Here is a 16631-nt window from a genome sequence, read left to right on the forward strand (position 1 = left end):
AGACTGAGGTTTTCTTGAACCATTCATACAAACAGATAAAAAACAGTTTCATTTATTTTCAGGCCTTATTTACATTCATACACTGCCATTATTGTGTTTGAGGAACGCTAAAGTCTAAACTCATCTCGTCTTCATCTGTGTGAAGAGCAGCGTCGATCTGTCGCTCCAAGTCACAATCCAGAAATGTGTAACCGATGGTAAAATGTTCCTGTAATAACAGAGAAAAGAAATTCAATGTAAACCAAAGAAACGCACCACAAAAAAGCACCAAATGTAATCTTAAGCCAAAAGTTTAATTAGTTAAATTGTTTGAGAAGTTATCAGATACAAAGACCTAAAGGTTTCATTACCAGCTTGCTTAAATTTGTACAGCATCTTATAATTCATTAAGGAAGCTGTGTGTAAGTCTTTGACTGCATTAAATAAAAAACACTACAATATATTTGTAGTTATAAGGAAATGTGTTACGTTTACATATCTGTTTCTCTGAAAACCAATGCTGTAGCCAGTTATTCTCTTTTTGAAACGCAAAGGATCATAAATGCGACCTCCGGTGGACACAAACTCTGAATCGAGCTATAAATATCCAGTGGATTTGTAATTTGCAATCAACAAAAACATTGCAAAGTAAAATTTTGCAGATAAACATATGCTTTCCATCCTCAGTAGCGCTCCTGCATGTGTCTGGCAGCCCGAGAGGGGGTGGAGAATAAACGGTCTCTAATATTTTGACTACAATAAAGTTCAGCCACATACAGCACCTTTAACTGTATTCATTCTTGTGAGATAAAATGTAGGATCATTATAGATCCTGTGAGTTTTACAGCCAGATTTAAAGATTTCTGTTGGCAGAATGAAACCTTTTTCTTGGTGGGCGGTCCAGCAACAGGAGGATTAAATGTCATGTGTTTAACACTGTAGTCTTCAAACAGCTGCACCGGAGTCCTGCAAAGAGAATCAAATCTTAATATTCAAGCAGACAACATCACAGTCAGTGAATGCATGAATGAAGAAAGTTATCTGTGCACCTTCTGCTTAGTTCAACGCTGAGGGCACCGGAGCCTTCACTAGGAGCTCCTAACATCAGATGAGCTGCAAACCTCCTCACCATCGGATGATAATGTCTCTAAAACCAAAACACAGAAATCCATATTTTCACATTGTCTGTCTGGATACACGTTTACCATGATAAAATCTCTCAAAAGTTCAGCACGTTCTTTTCATAAATGTCATAAACCATGCATGAACACACGCTCGCTCGCAAACAAACACACACGCACAGTTTACCTTCAGCAGGTGAAGTTCCCACAGGGAGGTGTTTTGAGGATTACAGTACTCCGGTTCATCCAGCTCTGGAAGATAAACCCCACTGCCCTGCATCTCATTATCCAGCAAAATATCACACTTGGGGAAAGTCTAAGACACAATCAAAATCATAGTTAACAACAGCAATAAATAACAAAGTCTCATCAGATCAAAGGATTAAGATTATGTTATTGTCTGTTACAATGAGAAACAAAATCAACATCTATATGATGATGAAATCACAAATGTCCTGATATAAATGTGGTGTTGTTCCACTTGGAATAATATTTTGTGTGTTATTCTGAGATATCTTCCTTTAAGGCAGCATTTAATGTCCTTTGTGGAGAAAGAAATCCCATAATGCATTGTGACAAGCTTGATGACAGACATAAGACCATGGGAATAAAGGCTTAGTTTTTTAGTTAACCAAAAACAGAACTTTAGCAATTGTGTTGTTCAAAGAACAAAAAAGCCACCTGAGGTCTGAATGACATGAAGGTGAATAAATAATGACCAAACTTTTCATTTATACAACCTTTGTTTAAGATGATGTGTTATGAAGAAATGCATTACCGTGTTTTACAGTAAACACTACTGTACAACTAAACCTACACAACACAGTGATACGGTATGGACTTACATGCAGCAGTGTCCTGTTAGCTGCCAGGATTCCCACACATGAGTCAGGCAGCACATGAAGAGCGAGTGTGTCGAGTCTCTTAACAAATGCCTGAGCTCTCTGAAGGGTCACCTGCTTCCTGCGCTTGGCCAACATTACATCCAGACACTGCAGCACAATCGACGTGTCTTCGTTCGCGCAACCTGCACCCAATCAGAGACAGCGGTGACACGCCATATTAGCTTGAGCACAATGATGTTTTCATTAAGTGATTAAATGACCGAGGTCTCACCCGCATGCAGCGTCAGCAGGGTTTTATAAAAGTGACTGTAGAACTTCAAAGGATCGATGTTGAGGACGTCACCTGTGTGGGAATGAAAGCACGGTGAGATGTTTGAATGAGGGCCAGATGTTTGTAAAAGAAGACACGAAACCGATCTGACCTTGTCCGGATAAAATGTGAAAGGATGTGAGGATGCAGTGAAGACTCTCTCGATACGTCAGATCCTGAGAGAAAGTGAGATGTTAAAGTCTGAAACGTTTGATAATCTTGAAATAATGGTTCACATACACAGCCTAGATAAACTTACACCTGACACCACCAGAGAATGAAGAACTGTCAGCAGATCATCAAAGAACTCCAAGTTGATGAGATGAGCAAACCTTCAGAGAGAAGATGATTGAGAAACACTGACAATAATCGTAAGAGATTATGGGATTTATGGAAAGTTAACTTTTTCAAAATGACTTTAGGATTATAAGATGTCAGCTATCAGACTTTAGTTTAGATGTTCATCAGCACTTTCCACACAGGGTTCCCACTTTAAGCCAGATGAAAATGATATGGTATAGAAAAATTACATTTTGATACATAGAAACTAAAATTCCATGACTTGGATGAAAAATATATAAAGTTCCCTGACTTTCAATGTCTGGAATAGACCTTTAAAAATTCCATGATATTCCAGAAATTCCATGACCCATGGGAACCCTGCTGACAGCTTCACTATGACAAAATCATCATCTGTCATTTACTCAACAAACAGTGTTTTGTCTTTATCAATGTTAATTTGATTTCTTCTATTATTGAATTGGTTTAAATGCATTCACAGGTAATGTGCTTCTTACTTTGCGAGTCCCTCTAAAACAGAAGGCAGTAAGATAGACTTCTGAGCTTTCTTGAGAATCCTGAAGTAGATGAGAAACACCATGTTCAATGTCTCCGTGTGCTGGAATCACAAGAGTTTGAGACTGATCAGACTGTCATGGATCTATAAGACACTGACTGACCTCAGATCATCTGCTCACCAGTTTGATCTTTCGGTCTTTGTTCTCAGACGCTTCAGCTTCTAGAAGTTCTTTCTGCAGCTTCTCTTCAGCTTTCTTCCACTGTTAAGGACAAAGGTGATGTTTAAATGACACACTCAAACAGCACATATCACCACTTTCTCATTAACAGGGTTTATACAGAAATCCTTAAGTTAAATTTACTACTTTTTACTACCTTTTTTACTACCTTCAGAATATTTTTTAAAACCATCACGACACTGAATTGCAAGTGTTAATCAGCGACCTTTCTATTATTTACACAGATTTTGACATATATAACATACAAAAAAAGAATTAAAGTGAAAAAATTCTTCTGACTGAAATATTTTTCAGGCCAAGTCATATTCCTTTACCTAACACTTTATGTAGGCGAGACCAATAGCATTTTAAGGGGAGATTTTTTTTGCCATAAATTCCACATTGAAGTCTCATGTGGCATATATAGGTAGCTGTAGTTTGCAGGGCATTTCAGATTAAGGCGAAACAGCTAAATAACTCACTATATAAAAAGAAAACATGAATATCACCACCTTTAATGATTGTTTTATTAATTATTTATTAATTGTAAATGTATTTATTTTAGCATTTACTAATAATTTTTTAATCAAAGTTGAAACTGTTAACATTAGTGAATGTACCATGAACCACCATCAATTACTGTAATGACATAAACAAGAATTAATTAATGCTTATATACTTGCAATATATTTTTCATTGTTTGTTTGTTATATAATGCATTTACTAATGTGAACAAATACAACTTTTTAATATCATATTATTCAGTAAACATAAACAAATAATCCAGGGTCTGTTCTGTTCACACAACAGTTTACAGTCACAGCTCTAATACAGTAACGTTATGTATGAATATAAACCCTGAACGAGTAACTCGAGTCAAACTCGTGTAGAATTCGCACAGGATGTCTGTAACCATAGTGACAGTTGTTAATTGAATGACTGTACCTTTATCAACAAATTATTATGTTACAATAGAGGCAGCGCTGATCTGCTAGTTTATGCGCAATGTTTCTGCTGTTTACTTTCTCCTAAGACCTTAATGGTCGTGTTTATATGAGGATATTTGCAAAGACGGGATTTTTGAGGCATATGTGTTATTTAAGGCCAATAAAGCGGCAAAAATACGTACAACACAAGCTCAATGAGAAACGAATGCGCGGCTTGCATGCTCTTCTGACACAGAAACTGCGGACGCACTGTTGTTTGTGTTTGAATGGCTTAAAATCACCTGTTTTTAAACTGCTGTGCTTAAATATATGTACAAATGTTACGTTTTTGTGACCACACGCAAATGCAACTGCAAGAACCGACAGGTGGATGACATCAAAGTCCCGCGAGAGCATTTCGGAAGCAGTCTCCTCTTATGATTCCTCGTCAATCGCTCTCACAGGATTTGGATGTCATCTGCCTCTTGGTTCTTGTGGATCCACATGAAGTTTACCCACGAGTTAAACAAACCCGTTGTACCAGACACTGGCTATATCAGCATAGCATGTAAAAGCGTGCCGCGGATGATCAGTAACGTGAGAAATCATTTACCCCCAAAATACCGGACCCCTTACGTTAGTCATACTGTGCAAAGACACGCAATTACCTGTTTGGTTTTCTTATCCCACGAACTGAAAGGCTTGCCAATCTTCATTATTTCGCTAAGCCAAGTCAATCGTCTTTTACACCTTTATCGATCTTCAAAACATAGGAGCCTTCCTGCATTATAAGTTTGACCATGCTAGCTGAAAAAGTTTTACCTCAGCTTAACGTGATACAGTCAGAAAACCCGGAGTGGATCCGGTCCGTAGTGATTACAGAACGCTTACAGCGGAGAGAGGAACGTGATTTGGCTCCACTTCAGGCTTTGATCACATCCCAGAGATGAAAGATCTTTGATTATTTGCCCAGATATGCAGGTGATTTGAACTAATTTCCAGGCATCATAACATTACAAAAGGCAATCGAAAATTTACTACCTCGTCAGATGACGCTTACTACTTTTTACTACTTTTTACTGGCCTTAATTTGGCATAATTTAATTTACTACCTTTTACTACTTTTTACAACCCCGCGGAAACCCTGATTAAGTTTTTTTTAAACTTATTTGCTCCATCAAGATTTCAAAGCATTCATTAAAAGAGAACTGAGCTTAAGACACACAACAAACTCTTGATTTCAAAATTAAATGCACAAAACATTTATCATAAAACAATGTAAATCTCCTCCAATCTGTTGAGGAGAGATTCTCCTGAAGTATCACCCTTTATTAACTCTCTCCCCTCCATTGAAGAATCATCTCATAAATTAAAGGGGGGGGGGGGGTGAACGCTATTTTATGCATTTTGACTTATTAAAGTTTAAGAGTTGTAATCCTAATGCTAAACAAATGCAAAGTGTCAAAAAAGCAGTTGAGTGTATGATGGAGTATTTCTGGGCCAAACTCATACTTCCTCTTTTCTAGAAGCTTCAGAAAGCTTTTTCCGAAAATGGGTTCCCGTTACGTATCGGTGACTCCATATTGTATATGTTTGGGCACTCCCTAGGGAAAAGCATCAGAGTAAAGCCCCGTATACATTGCACAATGTTTTGCTGTCCCAGATGAAAGATTGCCATCTTGAAACAATCGTCACGATTTCTGTGATCGTGGCTCTTTATCGGTGGTCCTATGGTGTACAGTGAGAGAGGTTCAAAGACAGCAGTTTTCCCGGTCTTGCATCCAAAGATAGCCTACGATCGTTTTCTGACAGTGTCAGAAATATAGCATGATCACCGCACAGTGTGTTTGCTGCTACAACTTAAGTACTGGTATTTGAGCGCATGCTGGTGACGTTGCGCTAACGTGTGGCGCAGCTGCCAAAGCTTCCATGTCATCATCGTACAGTCTACATGCCTGTCATACCCGAGTTTAAACGATCCATGTCGCAAAGTGTGATAAGGTAATGATCTTGTAGGAGTGCAAAAATCCTGCAGTGTATTCCAGGCTAGAGAGCGAGAACGACAAGGATGCTCAATAGCACTGTTCCTTCAAAATCACAGGCATCACTGCACGCTAGAGCTGGGCAAAAAAAACGCCTGCAATTCTCATGCGTGTCTTATCAGTAAAGACGGTTAGGTGATCGCCATTGCCTGCTTTCAGATGGAGCGGCATTTACTACACAGAGCCATAGGCAGAAGCAAGGCAAAATTGCGTTCATAATCGCCTAGCTTTTGGTAAAAAATACAGCTTTGTGTAGTAAACGCCGCTCCATCTAAAAGCAGTTGATGGCGATTAACTATTAATCACCGAACCGGCTTTACTGATGGGACACTCATGAGAATCGAAGGATCGCAGGCAATTTTTTTCGCCAGCTCTACTGCATGTGACAGCTTTGTTTTATATCATGACTCAACAATGGCAAAAAAAGAAGTATGTTTTTGGATGCAAGGAGAAAAAAGCGTTGTTCAGCTTTCCAAGTAAGCCAGCTTTATAAAAACAATGGATACAGTTTGTTTATCTGGGGTAGCAGCGAAGTTGTGTTTAACGCTGAATTTAGTTGAAAAGTCCCAACCGCGACATGAGTCAAAGGCGACAGAATCCTGCAACGGGTCGGGTACCTGTGGATACCCACATAAAAGTGTCTAAAACGGGTGGATTGTGACATTCCTAAAATTCTGTGCAATATTTGTATGTCTAAATTAACATTACATGCGCAACATATGACATTTGACCCATCATGTCACCACCACTGCGACAGTACGCGACCTTTGTTGATGCTTCTCGTAGCCTAGTTGGAGCGAGCGTTGCAGGAGTTGTATAAAGTTTTGCCGTTGACAGCCGGAAGCTGGGAACGTCTTCTCTTAAAAAGCATTTCGAGACGAGACTTGTAGGAGCACAGCAGGGGTTGTGTAGATAGGTTGTAATTTTTCTTGTTCTTTTTTTTCATTATTAAGTCTATTTGTGTATAGTTATCTGGTTTATAGCCTACTTGGGTGCCGATGATAGGCTACTTGAATGGCACAAAACAAAGCGCACTTTAGCCTATTTCATTAGCCTTTTCATGACACTGTGATGTTAAGAGAGGTACGAGATAAAAAATAAAGCACTTTAATTGGAATGCTTTTAGTGTGTTTGATTTATCCGGATACAGGTCGGGTAACGGGCCAAACATTAACGGGTCCGGGCGGGTGACATCTCGAATCTGGTGCTGAACTTTGCAGAGACGGGCAGGTCTCTCCAAAAATAGACCTGTGCAGGACTCTGACAGGCGGTAAGTAAAACTGCATCAAATGTCAGTGCTTTGTTGGCAATCGGCACATAAGTGATGTAAATGACACTAACATGTAGAGAATCATAAATTATCCAGAGATAGTGGGATAATGTTTTGTGGGTGTTGCTTGCTTGTCACTTGCTACTCCTGCTAGACCTCTGTGATTTTGTGCTTTTTCCGTAAACAATCGCTACAGCTGATCTGTCTTTTATAAATCTGATAAAACTAAAGACTCATTGGAGACATGAAGGATGTAATACTACTCTGTAGGTATTTAAGATTTACATGAGATGGGCAGAAACAGCATGTGTTATGGGAGCTTTATAAGGAAGCATTCAATGCCAAAGAGGAGAGTTTTTTTTACAGCAATCCATATTCTAGAGGGTCTGTTCTTTCATTTGATATAGTGTATGTTTATATATTTAAAGAAGAACATTTTCTGGAAGGCATTAAACTTGCTGGCGCTGGCTGGCAGAGAAAGAGTTAATGATTGTGATATCTGAGAAGCCACATCAGCTAACAGGAAATGAGATAAATGCTAAATGTTTACCTTGCGCTGCATTCTGGACAGATTCTTCTTCTTGTCCTTAAAGGTCATGAAGTTCTTTTTGGGCGCTGTATCTTCTGAATCTTTCTTCAGGTCCACCTCTTTAATCCTCAGAGACATGAGAACCTTCAGGACCTGAACGTCCAGGTGAGACATAAACAAACCCTGAGATCAGCACTCAAACGTGGCTTCACCAGGCACTGACACATGTAACATTCATTCTGAACTCTTTTAATATTAAAGCACCTCTGGTTTGACATCATAGTTTCTGCTCTTGACCAGACCGGAGATGACCTTCACCGCTGCCAGTGACACCTGACCCACTTTATCCAGCCTCAACAGATTCCTGACTGCTTCACAACACATCTCTGATACCTGAACACACAAACACAAACGTCTCAGCGTCTGATGATGATGATGATGATTCAGACAAAAGCTCTTATCAGACTGTGAAAACTGTGACGGACCTTTCTGAGAGGCTCAATCATCAGAGGAACGATCATGACAAGAATATTGTTGTGAAAGTTGAAGTGAGGGAGAGCAACCAGAAGTTCACAGATGCACTTGATGGCCACTTCAGCCAGACCTTTATAACAGTGCAGAGAGATAGCCTGACTGCTCTTCAGTTTCTTCTGTTTCCAGTCTGAAACACAGCAGCATCAGCATCGGCTCAGATCTTCATCTCTCATGAACAAAGCTCACATCACAAGCATATGGCGAAGGGCTGGACAATAATTCAATATCAATATATTTTGCTGTATTTTTTTTCAATAACGGTGATATGGTTTATAACATCTCCGATATTTCGATATACATTACAGCGTCCTGTGGGCCACGGCCATTAGCATGTCACGACTAAAAACGATGTTAAACACACATCAAGGTGCTATGTTTTTAAAAATATATTGCTTTATAAGAGAAGGTTTCATAGACTTCGCAAATTTATTTGCTTGTAGATACAGACATTCGTTGTGGGCATTCTTTGCAGTATATCCCAAGGCTTTTTTAACACTGGGTTCCCATACTTTTTCTTGCCACTGAATAAAATATATCAAAACTAGAACTAGCTTCCTGGAAACAAATCCAAATCTCGGCCGCTGTCATGGGCTATTCTAATTGAGGTTCATTCATTTCCATGGGCTCTTCTTTGATCAACCTTACTTCTTTGTGGGGTTTAATGACATGACGTTTATTATTTTGTGTCCATATGGTTCAATTAAATGTAAAAGGGTTAAAATTTCAAAATAAATTTGCAGATTATTTGCATTATTTTTTTTTTCGAGGGCCAATTTCATTTTGAAAGAATATTTGGAGGATAATTGCAAAAATGTCACTATGGTGTAACCGGTCTGTGTTAACTAGTATTTTTTAATAAAAATATAAATATATTCTTAAAATATGTGAAATAAAATATAATCATCTAGGTTTAGTGTAATATGATATTTTTACATTCATTTTTACATAATTTGTCAAAGATTATTTAGAAATCAGAGCTGTTTTTATTATGTCAGGACAAATATTACACAAATAAATTAAAATTTACATTTAGTAACTAATAAAATTCAAATTTAAATGATGATTACACTTACATGCCATTAAGGTGGACAAAATATTTAATATTTCTCATTCTTTGGCTTAATTGGCGGTTACACAATATAACGTTTTCAGGTCTATTCAGTCTTAACTTTCATAAAAATGGTGCAAATGATTTTATTGCATAAAATCAACATAAATACACTATGTGCATTGAAATAAACTGCTTTTAAATGCCTTTAAAACAAGTTTTTTTTTAAGATTTAAAAAAAAGATTTTAAAGGTTCTCCAAGCGAACTCACGCGTTTAGTAGGGTTGTGCCGATAGACGATAGTATCGTGTATCGACGATCTTCAGACATATCGCCAATGGCAGGCTTTCATGGCGATAGTCACGACGATAGTTGGCGAATGGTTATTATTATTATTATTATCATCATAGTTTTATATTAACACCCACAATGCATGCTTTTCCTCACATGAGGGTTTGTGGGCTTCACTTTACGCGGAGAGCTTGTAAAGAGAGAATTCCTTCTTGCACGTACCTGCATTAATGCGCGCGTCTTGGTCTCCTTCTACCACTAAAATCCAGCGCGCCGCGTCATGAGCAGCTGCGCTTCTCTCTGTCTCACGTGCACGCGCTCTCGCGTCTGTCCGAAGTCTAAACATAAACTAAAGTAGTAATCCTTATGTATTTGTTCAGTTTAATGCGTTTCATGCGAGCTGAGGCAAACTTTACTTTTTGTTTAAAATATGACCCGCTGCATATTAGCGCCTCTCTCTCACTCTCGCGTACGTGCAGAAAGCTGCGCTCTGTCTGAAGTCAGATCACTAGGTATTAATCCTGTTTATGATATGCATTTCAAGGAGTTGTAGCAACACGTCCCTCGTGTTTAATATATGATTGTGTTTAAAATATGATCGCGTTCCGCTGGACCGATGCGTTTAAAAAGGCACCTCATGAGAGCACCACTGCTTGACACGTGTAGTCTTCTGCAACAGCACTAAACCAATGCATTGAATTGTTTATGTGCGCGCACGTGTGTGTGCGTGCGCAGATGCATGTTTTTACAGTTATTAAGTAATCATGATAGGGTTTTAATGACGCACTCGCATTAATGGCATCAGGTTTAAGAAGGTTGCGGTCATGACGGTGTTGCTCTTGTTTTTTTGTCCACCCATCAAGTGACTTGTTATAATGAGTAAAAAATTAACAAATAAAAAATGAGTAAACTACTGCCCCGCCCCCCGATAATATCGTGTATCGCCGATCTCACAGGCTGACGATAGGACGATCTGAAAATAGGGCATATCGCCCAACACTAGCGTTTAGACCATAAAACATTTTTTGTTACATACAGCAAACATCTCCTCACTATCTGCTTACTTCCTGTCCGCTGATCAAACTGTAAAAAAACGCGATCTCTGTAGACAGCCCAGCCTCCACAAACTGCAATTAGGGCTGTGACGGTCATTATATAACCGTGAGACCGACGGTGATAGTTGAACACCGTCATTAGAACTCTATAACCGGCAAAACCGTGTTATTAAAATATATTTAAAAAAAATTTATCATACAGAATTTTTAAATACTATTTAAAACAATTGTTAACAGTCTGTGTTATACGCCCCACCATGTTCTCACGCAGTGAAAAATACAGAGCGGAGCAGACACTGACAACGCGCTGACATACAGGACAGACCAGGTTTACTTTTCGGTTACTTTTGAGATTAAACATATTAAACAAAGTCTTACCTTTCAAATCATCTCTTCCTTCTAGTTAATTTATAGCATCAAATAAACATGAATGACCATAAGAAGGAATGTTGTTTTAACCGCGGAAAGACGTCAGTACACTCCGCTTTTCAAGTTCAAATTCTCCCATGCTAATCTACTAACTCTCCTGAAAGCACATTCACTGCTTGTCTTGCTGTTAATTTTAAATAAACGTAGAGTAAGTAGCTAATCAGTGTCTTGTTTATTCAAACGCCGGTTTACTTCGCAAGTGTGAGCACTGAACAGCGCGTACTGTATGTGGAGAGCGTTTGCCGCGCGTGGCCATTGTCGGCTGAGTTTGCTGCGCATAGTGTGCAGTTTAGTAACAGTATAAAAATCTCAAGTTCATATTACTTTACTTTACATGCATTTATGAGCAAAACCTCTTCAAGACGCTTTTTAACCCACATTCTGGTCCATGTAATGACAGATATAGACACAATTAAATCTGTTTCTCTGAAGATTATCAAAATAGATGAGAGAGGATTCATTTATTCTGAGCAGAGAGTGACAGCGCTGTCTTCTGTCAACATTGTGTTTTTAAATATTTCATTGCTTTCTGTTAAATTGCTTAAAGTCATTACTGTTAAAAACACACTTGGCATCACATTCATGATTTTATGGTAAAATGACACTTTCGCGTCAATCCACAAACATTTAAACGAGCAAAACGCCCCCCACAGACGGTTATGTTATGAACCGTCACATTTGACTCACGTCATAACCGTCATCACCAATTCTGAAACCGGCACACCCCTAACTGCAATAATAACAAACTGGCCAAACCTACACCAGAAACCATAACAAAGTATTCTAACCAATAAATGCCAAGAAGAATTTGGGGGTTGGGTTTGGGCGCGTTCATAAAAGCACGGAAGGGAGGGGTATGAGTTAACTACGCTCAGTTTGTTTGAAAACCCATTTCAAAAATCAACACACAGATTCGCTTAGAACGCCTTTAAGATTAAGATTTTTTAAAGATTTTTGAATTTCTCATCTTGCCAAACCTTTTTTGTCACTGACCCATAATATCGGGTTTATACCGTACCAGCCAAAATAATTTAAAGAATATGGTGATAAAAATAGTGTTTATATTGTCCAGCCCTACCAAGGTGTTTATCTTACCTCGCACCGTCTGCTCCAAATCCTCTAGATAGAATTTATATTGACTGACCAGACCTTCCTCAAACTCCCGTAACAGCTGTGTGTCTTTCTTCACCTGCAAGAGAGAAGATCATACATGACATCATTTCCCTCTTTCTGTATCTGAGCATCAAACAGGCATAAATCAGAGTTATTACATAACAGATTTAAAATCAGCTTCAATAAAAGCTCTTTTTTATTTAAAATTTAAAGATATCTCAAAGTTTGTTTTCTTAAAAAAAAAAACTCCTTATGAGTCTATTGAAGAGTTGAGGTCAGGAGAGCCTTTTCACCTTTGTGGCTTTCTCAGCTTCGGTCAGGGGTCGGATCCGATACGATGGAACGATATCTTTAAATATTTCCATGAGGGAAACCATGACTAACTTCCGGACGGTGACGGCGATGCTGGGGTCCGTCTCCATCAGCATGGCCCTCAACTCCTTCAGCTTCTTGATCTGTGACATCAGAGAGATGTTTGAGTGTAATGTATGTAACACTGTCTGTCATAATGAGTTCATTATTATCAGAGCTCTTACATTAACGTGAGGATCGGCCAGTATAGCTGATGCCAGACCTGCTATGTGCAGTTTCTTCTCTTTCAGTTTTTGCAGACGCAGCTCCAGTTGTTCCTGAGGGCTTAATGTCGGGCCGCTCTCTGGCTCCTCTGAGCACAGATAAGAAATAACATTATATAACAAATAATTAAATGATGATTCAGTGATTTAGTATTCACTTTAACCCCACATGTCTTGAATGAGACATCAGTAAAATGTTACTTCTAAAAATGTCAAGAAATGAAAACAACCTTCCTCTGGTTCCTCCATCTCCTCCGGTTCCTGCTCTTCCTCTGGCTTCTGTAGCGCTGGAGTGAACAAGCAGATGTTAAGAGTGAATACATAAACATTAAGCAGACAGTCAGAAAGCAAACACACACAAACACACACACACCAGGTTTCTCCATGCTCTGAGGGATCAGGCCGCTCTTATCTTTAATGGGCAGAAGATGAATGAGCTCCTTCTCTTCCTCCTGCTGCATCTTCCTGGGCATCTTCTCATATTTCTCCACCAGCTGCTCCGATTTACGTTTCTTGGCATGTGCTGGTGTGCTACAGGAGATCAATGGAAACACATATATGAGCTAAAAACTACTAGGGGTGGGAATCGTTTTACTTTTTGTGAAGCGATTCTTAATGTGTGTTCACACCAGACGCAAATTAAGTGAATAAATCTGAACAGAACAGAGAAAGGCAGAGAGACAAATACAAAAAGTATTTTACAGTATTCTGCTGCTTGTGTAAGCTTTCTAAAATGTCTGTGTGTTGCAACGCTCCCACAGTTGAGTTCTGGTTCCTTTTGGTTCCAATAACATTACGTTATTTTTGTGTAAACTATCAATTTTTGACATTTGTGAATTCACGCGAATCGCTAGAAGACTGAATCGTGATTCATATGTGAATCAAATTTTCCCCCACCCCTAAAAACTAAAAAAGGATCAGAAATCTTACAGAGACGGAATCATTTATGAGATTCTGTGACAGTTAAAAGATGCTGCTAACCATGAGGAGAGGTCGCGAGTGATAAAGGACGCTTTCTGTGCCATGGCTTTCATCTGCTCCAGGTCATCGTCTTCCATCATGTCGATGGGCAGAGCCTCCAGGAACTCTTCCTCATCTTCTTCCTCTGTGATCACATGACCATCACGTTAGGACAACCTCCAGAATGATGAATGTTTAATAGAGAGACAATAACAGTGTATAAGTTCTTACCCGGTCTCTTCTTATAACGCTCCAGAGGTTTGAGAGTCTGATGGGAAACATCTGTAATGGCCTGACGTAGTTTCCTCTGCTCTTTGCGATGTTTCTTTGCGCTGCTCTGTTGCTTAAACTGACGATTCTTCAGTTTGTTCTCGAGCTTCAGGTTACTGGTTTTCAACAGTTTCCTGAAGCTCGGCTTCTTTTTCTTGTTTTTTTTGGAGGTCTTCTGTAAAGAAACATCACAGCATGATTCAATGAAAGCAGGGATGCTATTAAAACGTAATAATAAAACGACTGCAAATAAAGATCATGTTTGTGTGTATATGACAGAGACTTAAAAAGAAATCCATTATTATTATTATTAACGCAAATCCACAAAAAAACCCACTATGAATGATTACAGTAAAAGATTGACTAGTAAAGGTAAACAACTGTGTAGGGGTGAGCGGGGCAGAAACTAATGCAGGGTTAATCGCAGCTACTTTACATATTTATACCGGGGCGAGCAATCTGTGCTTTTGATCTTTTTCTCTTACTGTCAAAAGATGATCTCTTGTGAATTTAAGATATAAAATATTCAAGGCATGGAAGTAAATTTCTTCATCTTATGCTTATTTTTTCGATTTCTGAGTTGGGTGTATAAGTCACCAAATCCAACCTTATATTATTTTAATCACTTTTTTGTAACCTAAAACATAACACTATTTTGAAACATGTCAGCAACTTCAAGTAACTGATAGCTGGGATTGAAAATATTTGTACACAGCGGGGTTAGTTGTCACTCAGTGTTACAATTAAGCCTCAGGTATACAATGATAATGAAAACAATGTAAATACTATTAATCAAAATGACGACTGTTAATACAATATCAGGGGAAATAATTCACAATTATGAATGTTTTGTCTTAATTGTGAAGCCCTTTCAAAAAAATCATTAATGAATAATACAAGGATGGTTAGATGAAGGATCATGGATGGATGAATGTGTGGACATCTTTCTATTATAGGCAGATATATAAACAATATCCACCTAATAGATAGACAGAATTGTATTTAATTATTTGTGTTCAAACAAAAACCCTCGGTTTGTTACAATTAACCCCACCTATGGGGTATTTGTAACATTTGCACTTTCGGTGTAATTGTACGATAACGGTAGGTCCCATAAACAAACTTTAGGTGATCATTTGAAATAAAAAAAGATGTTTGTGTTGATTGTGTAAAAAAAAATGATTCATCTAACTTTGATAGAACCAATGCCAAAAAGTTCAACTTTGTGCCCTGCTCTCCCCTACTGTCTGTGCTACTATTGTAACATCTACTGTATCATATGCCTGTAGCCAGTCTTGCACACTCACAAGTTTATTTAGTTTCATGGTTTCTATAAAAATGCTCAAGATGTGATATGAAAGACTGTTTGATAGGTGTATATTTTTCATGGTTTTCATCAACCTGTAACAGATCTGCAGCAGATCTGATGTACTGTAACGTTAAATCATACTGTACTGAATGATGCATTTCACTGTCTGTGTGTTTTATTATGTGTATTACTGTTAGATGCATTTAAAAAATCTGTTGTATAAAGCACTGCACAAATAAAGATGACTTGAACAAAACTCACTGATGTAACTTACACAAAAGATTTTACTGACAGACAGACAGGAGCAAATGAAAAGATATGCAAGACAGACAGACAGAGAGACACAAACACACATAAAACAAGCACAGACACTGCCAGTCAGACAGACAGACAGGTAACGTTAGAGACAAACACACAGATACAAAAACACAGTAAGAAAGACAGACACACAAAACAAACACACAGATGAACAGACAGGCAGGCAGGAGTGTCTGGAGTAAAATGTAAAAGGTGACAGATAGACAGTAAATGTGTTTAACTCACCGGACTCATATTGAACTATAGGCGATGTTTAAACCAGTGAATAAAATTAAAACACAGCAGCGGTGTCTCTCTACACATGCAGCACGTGGATAGGAAGTAAAGTTACGTTTAAAGGAAGTACGTCAGTGAGGAGAAAGAGACTCTGAGCGCCACCTGTTGACCTGGAGGATTAGACACAGTAATGTCTTAATAATGCAAGTCAATATATTCATAAAAACAATCACATAAATGTCATAACACAAGTTTTTTTTCTTATTAATAAATGTAAAAACATATGCATATATTTGTCTTTTTTTTACCTTATTTACCTTAATTGCTCCATTGATTTGAAAACTAAAATAAAAAATTCATAGCTTTTTACCCAAAATGTACATAAAACCACGAATTTCATAATAAAAAAAAAACATTTTTAAAACTAAAACACAGTAAAAACCTTTAAAACGTTCACTTTTGTGTTTAGTGACAT

The 16631-nt window shown here is 38.2% G+C and overlaps 1 protein-coding gene across 1 annotated transcript; it reads right to left on the bottom strand.

Moving 5' to 3' along the window:
- Positions 1-36: 36 nt before the first annotated feature.
- On the bottom strand, positions 37-16283 carry noc3l (NOC3-like DNA replication regulator). Its single transcript, XM_065242738.1, has 21 exons — positions 16166-16283; positions 14275-14488; positions 14065-14188; positions 13457-13614; positions 13314-13370; positions 13045-13172; positions 12802-12963; positions 12491-12584; positions 8524-8699; positions 8303-8431; positions 8060-8191; positions 3233-3313; positions 3053-3153; positions 2515-2587; positions 2368-2431; positions 2217-2288; positions 1946-2127; positions 1288-1416; positions 1029-1126; positions 861-945; positions 37-208 (listed from the first exon to the last, which is right to left on the bottom strand). The coding sequence occupies exons 1-21, from the start codon at positions 16172-16174 to the stop codon at positions 89-91; spliced, it is 2388 nt and encodes a 795-aa protein (XP_065098810.1). The 5' UTR covers positions 16175-16283; the 3' UTR covers positions 37-88.
- Between the last annotated feature and the right edge of the window lie 348 nt (positions 16284-16631).

The sequence above is a fragment of the Paramisgurnus dabryanus genome, chromosome 1, assembly GCF_030506205.2.
Source record: "Paramisgurnus dabryanus chromosome 1, PD_genome_1.1, whole genome shotgun sequence".
NCBI classification, from domain to species: Eukaryota; Metazoa; Chordata; class Actinopteri; order Cypriniformes; family Cobitidae; genus Paramisgurnus; species Paramisgurnus dabryanus.

Bases quoted from the DNA above. Each gene is read 5' to 3' on its own strand.
- noc3l (XM_065242738.1), bottom strand. The intron at 13,615-14,064 runs GTTAGCAGCATC...GATCTCCTGTAG, and splicing joins ACTCGCGACCTCTCCTCATG to CACACCAGCACATGCCAAGA. The intron at 3,314-8,059 runs GTAAACATTTAG...TGTCCTTAACAG, and splicing joins TGTCCAGAATGCAGCGCAAG to TGGAAGAAAGCTGAAGAGAA.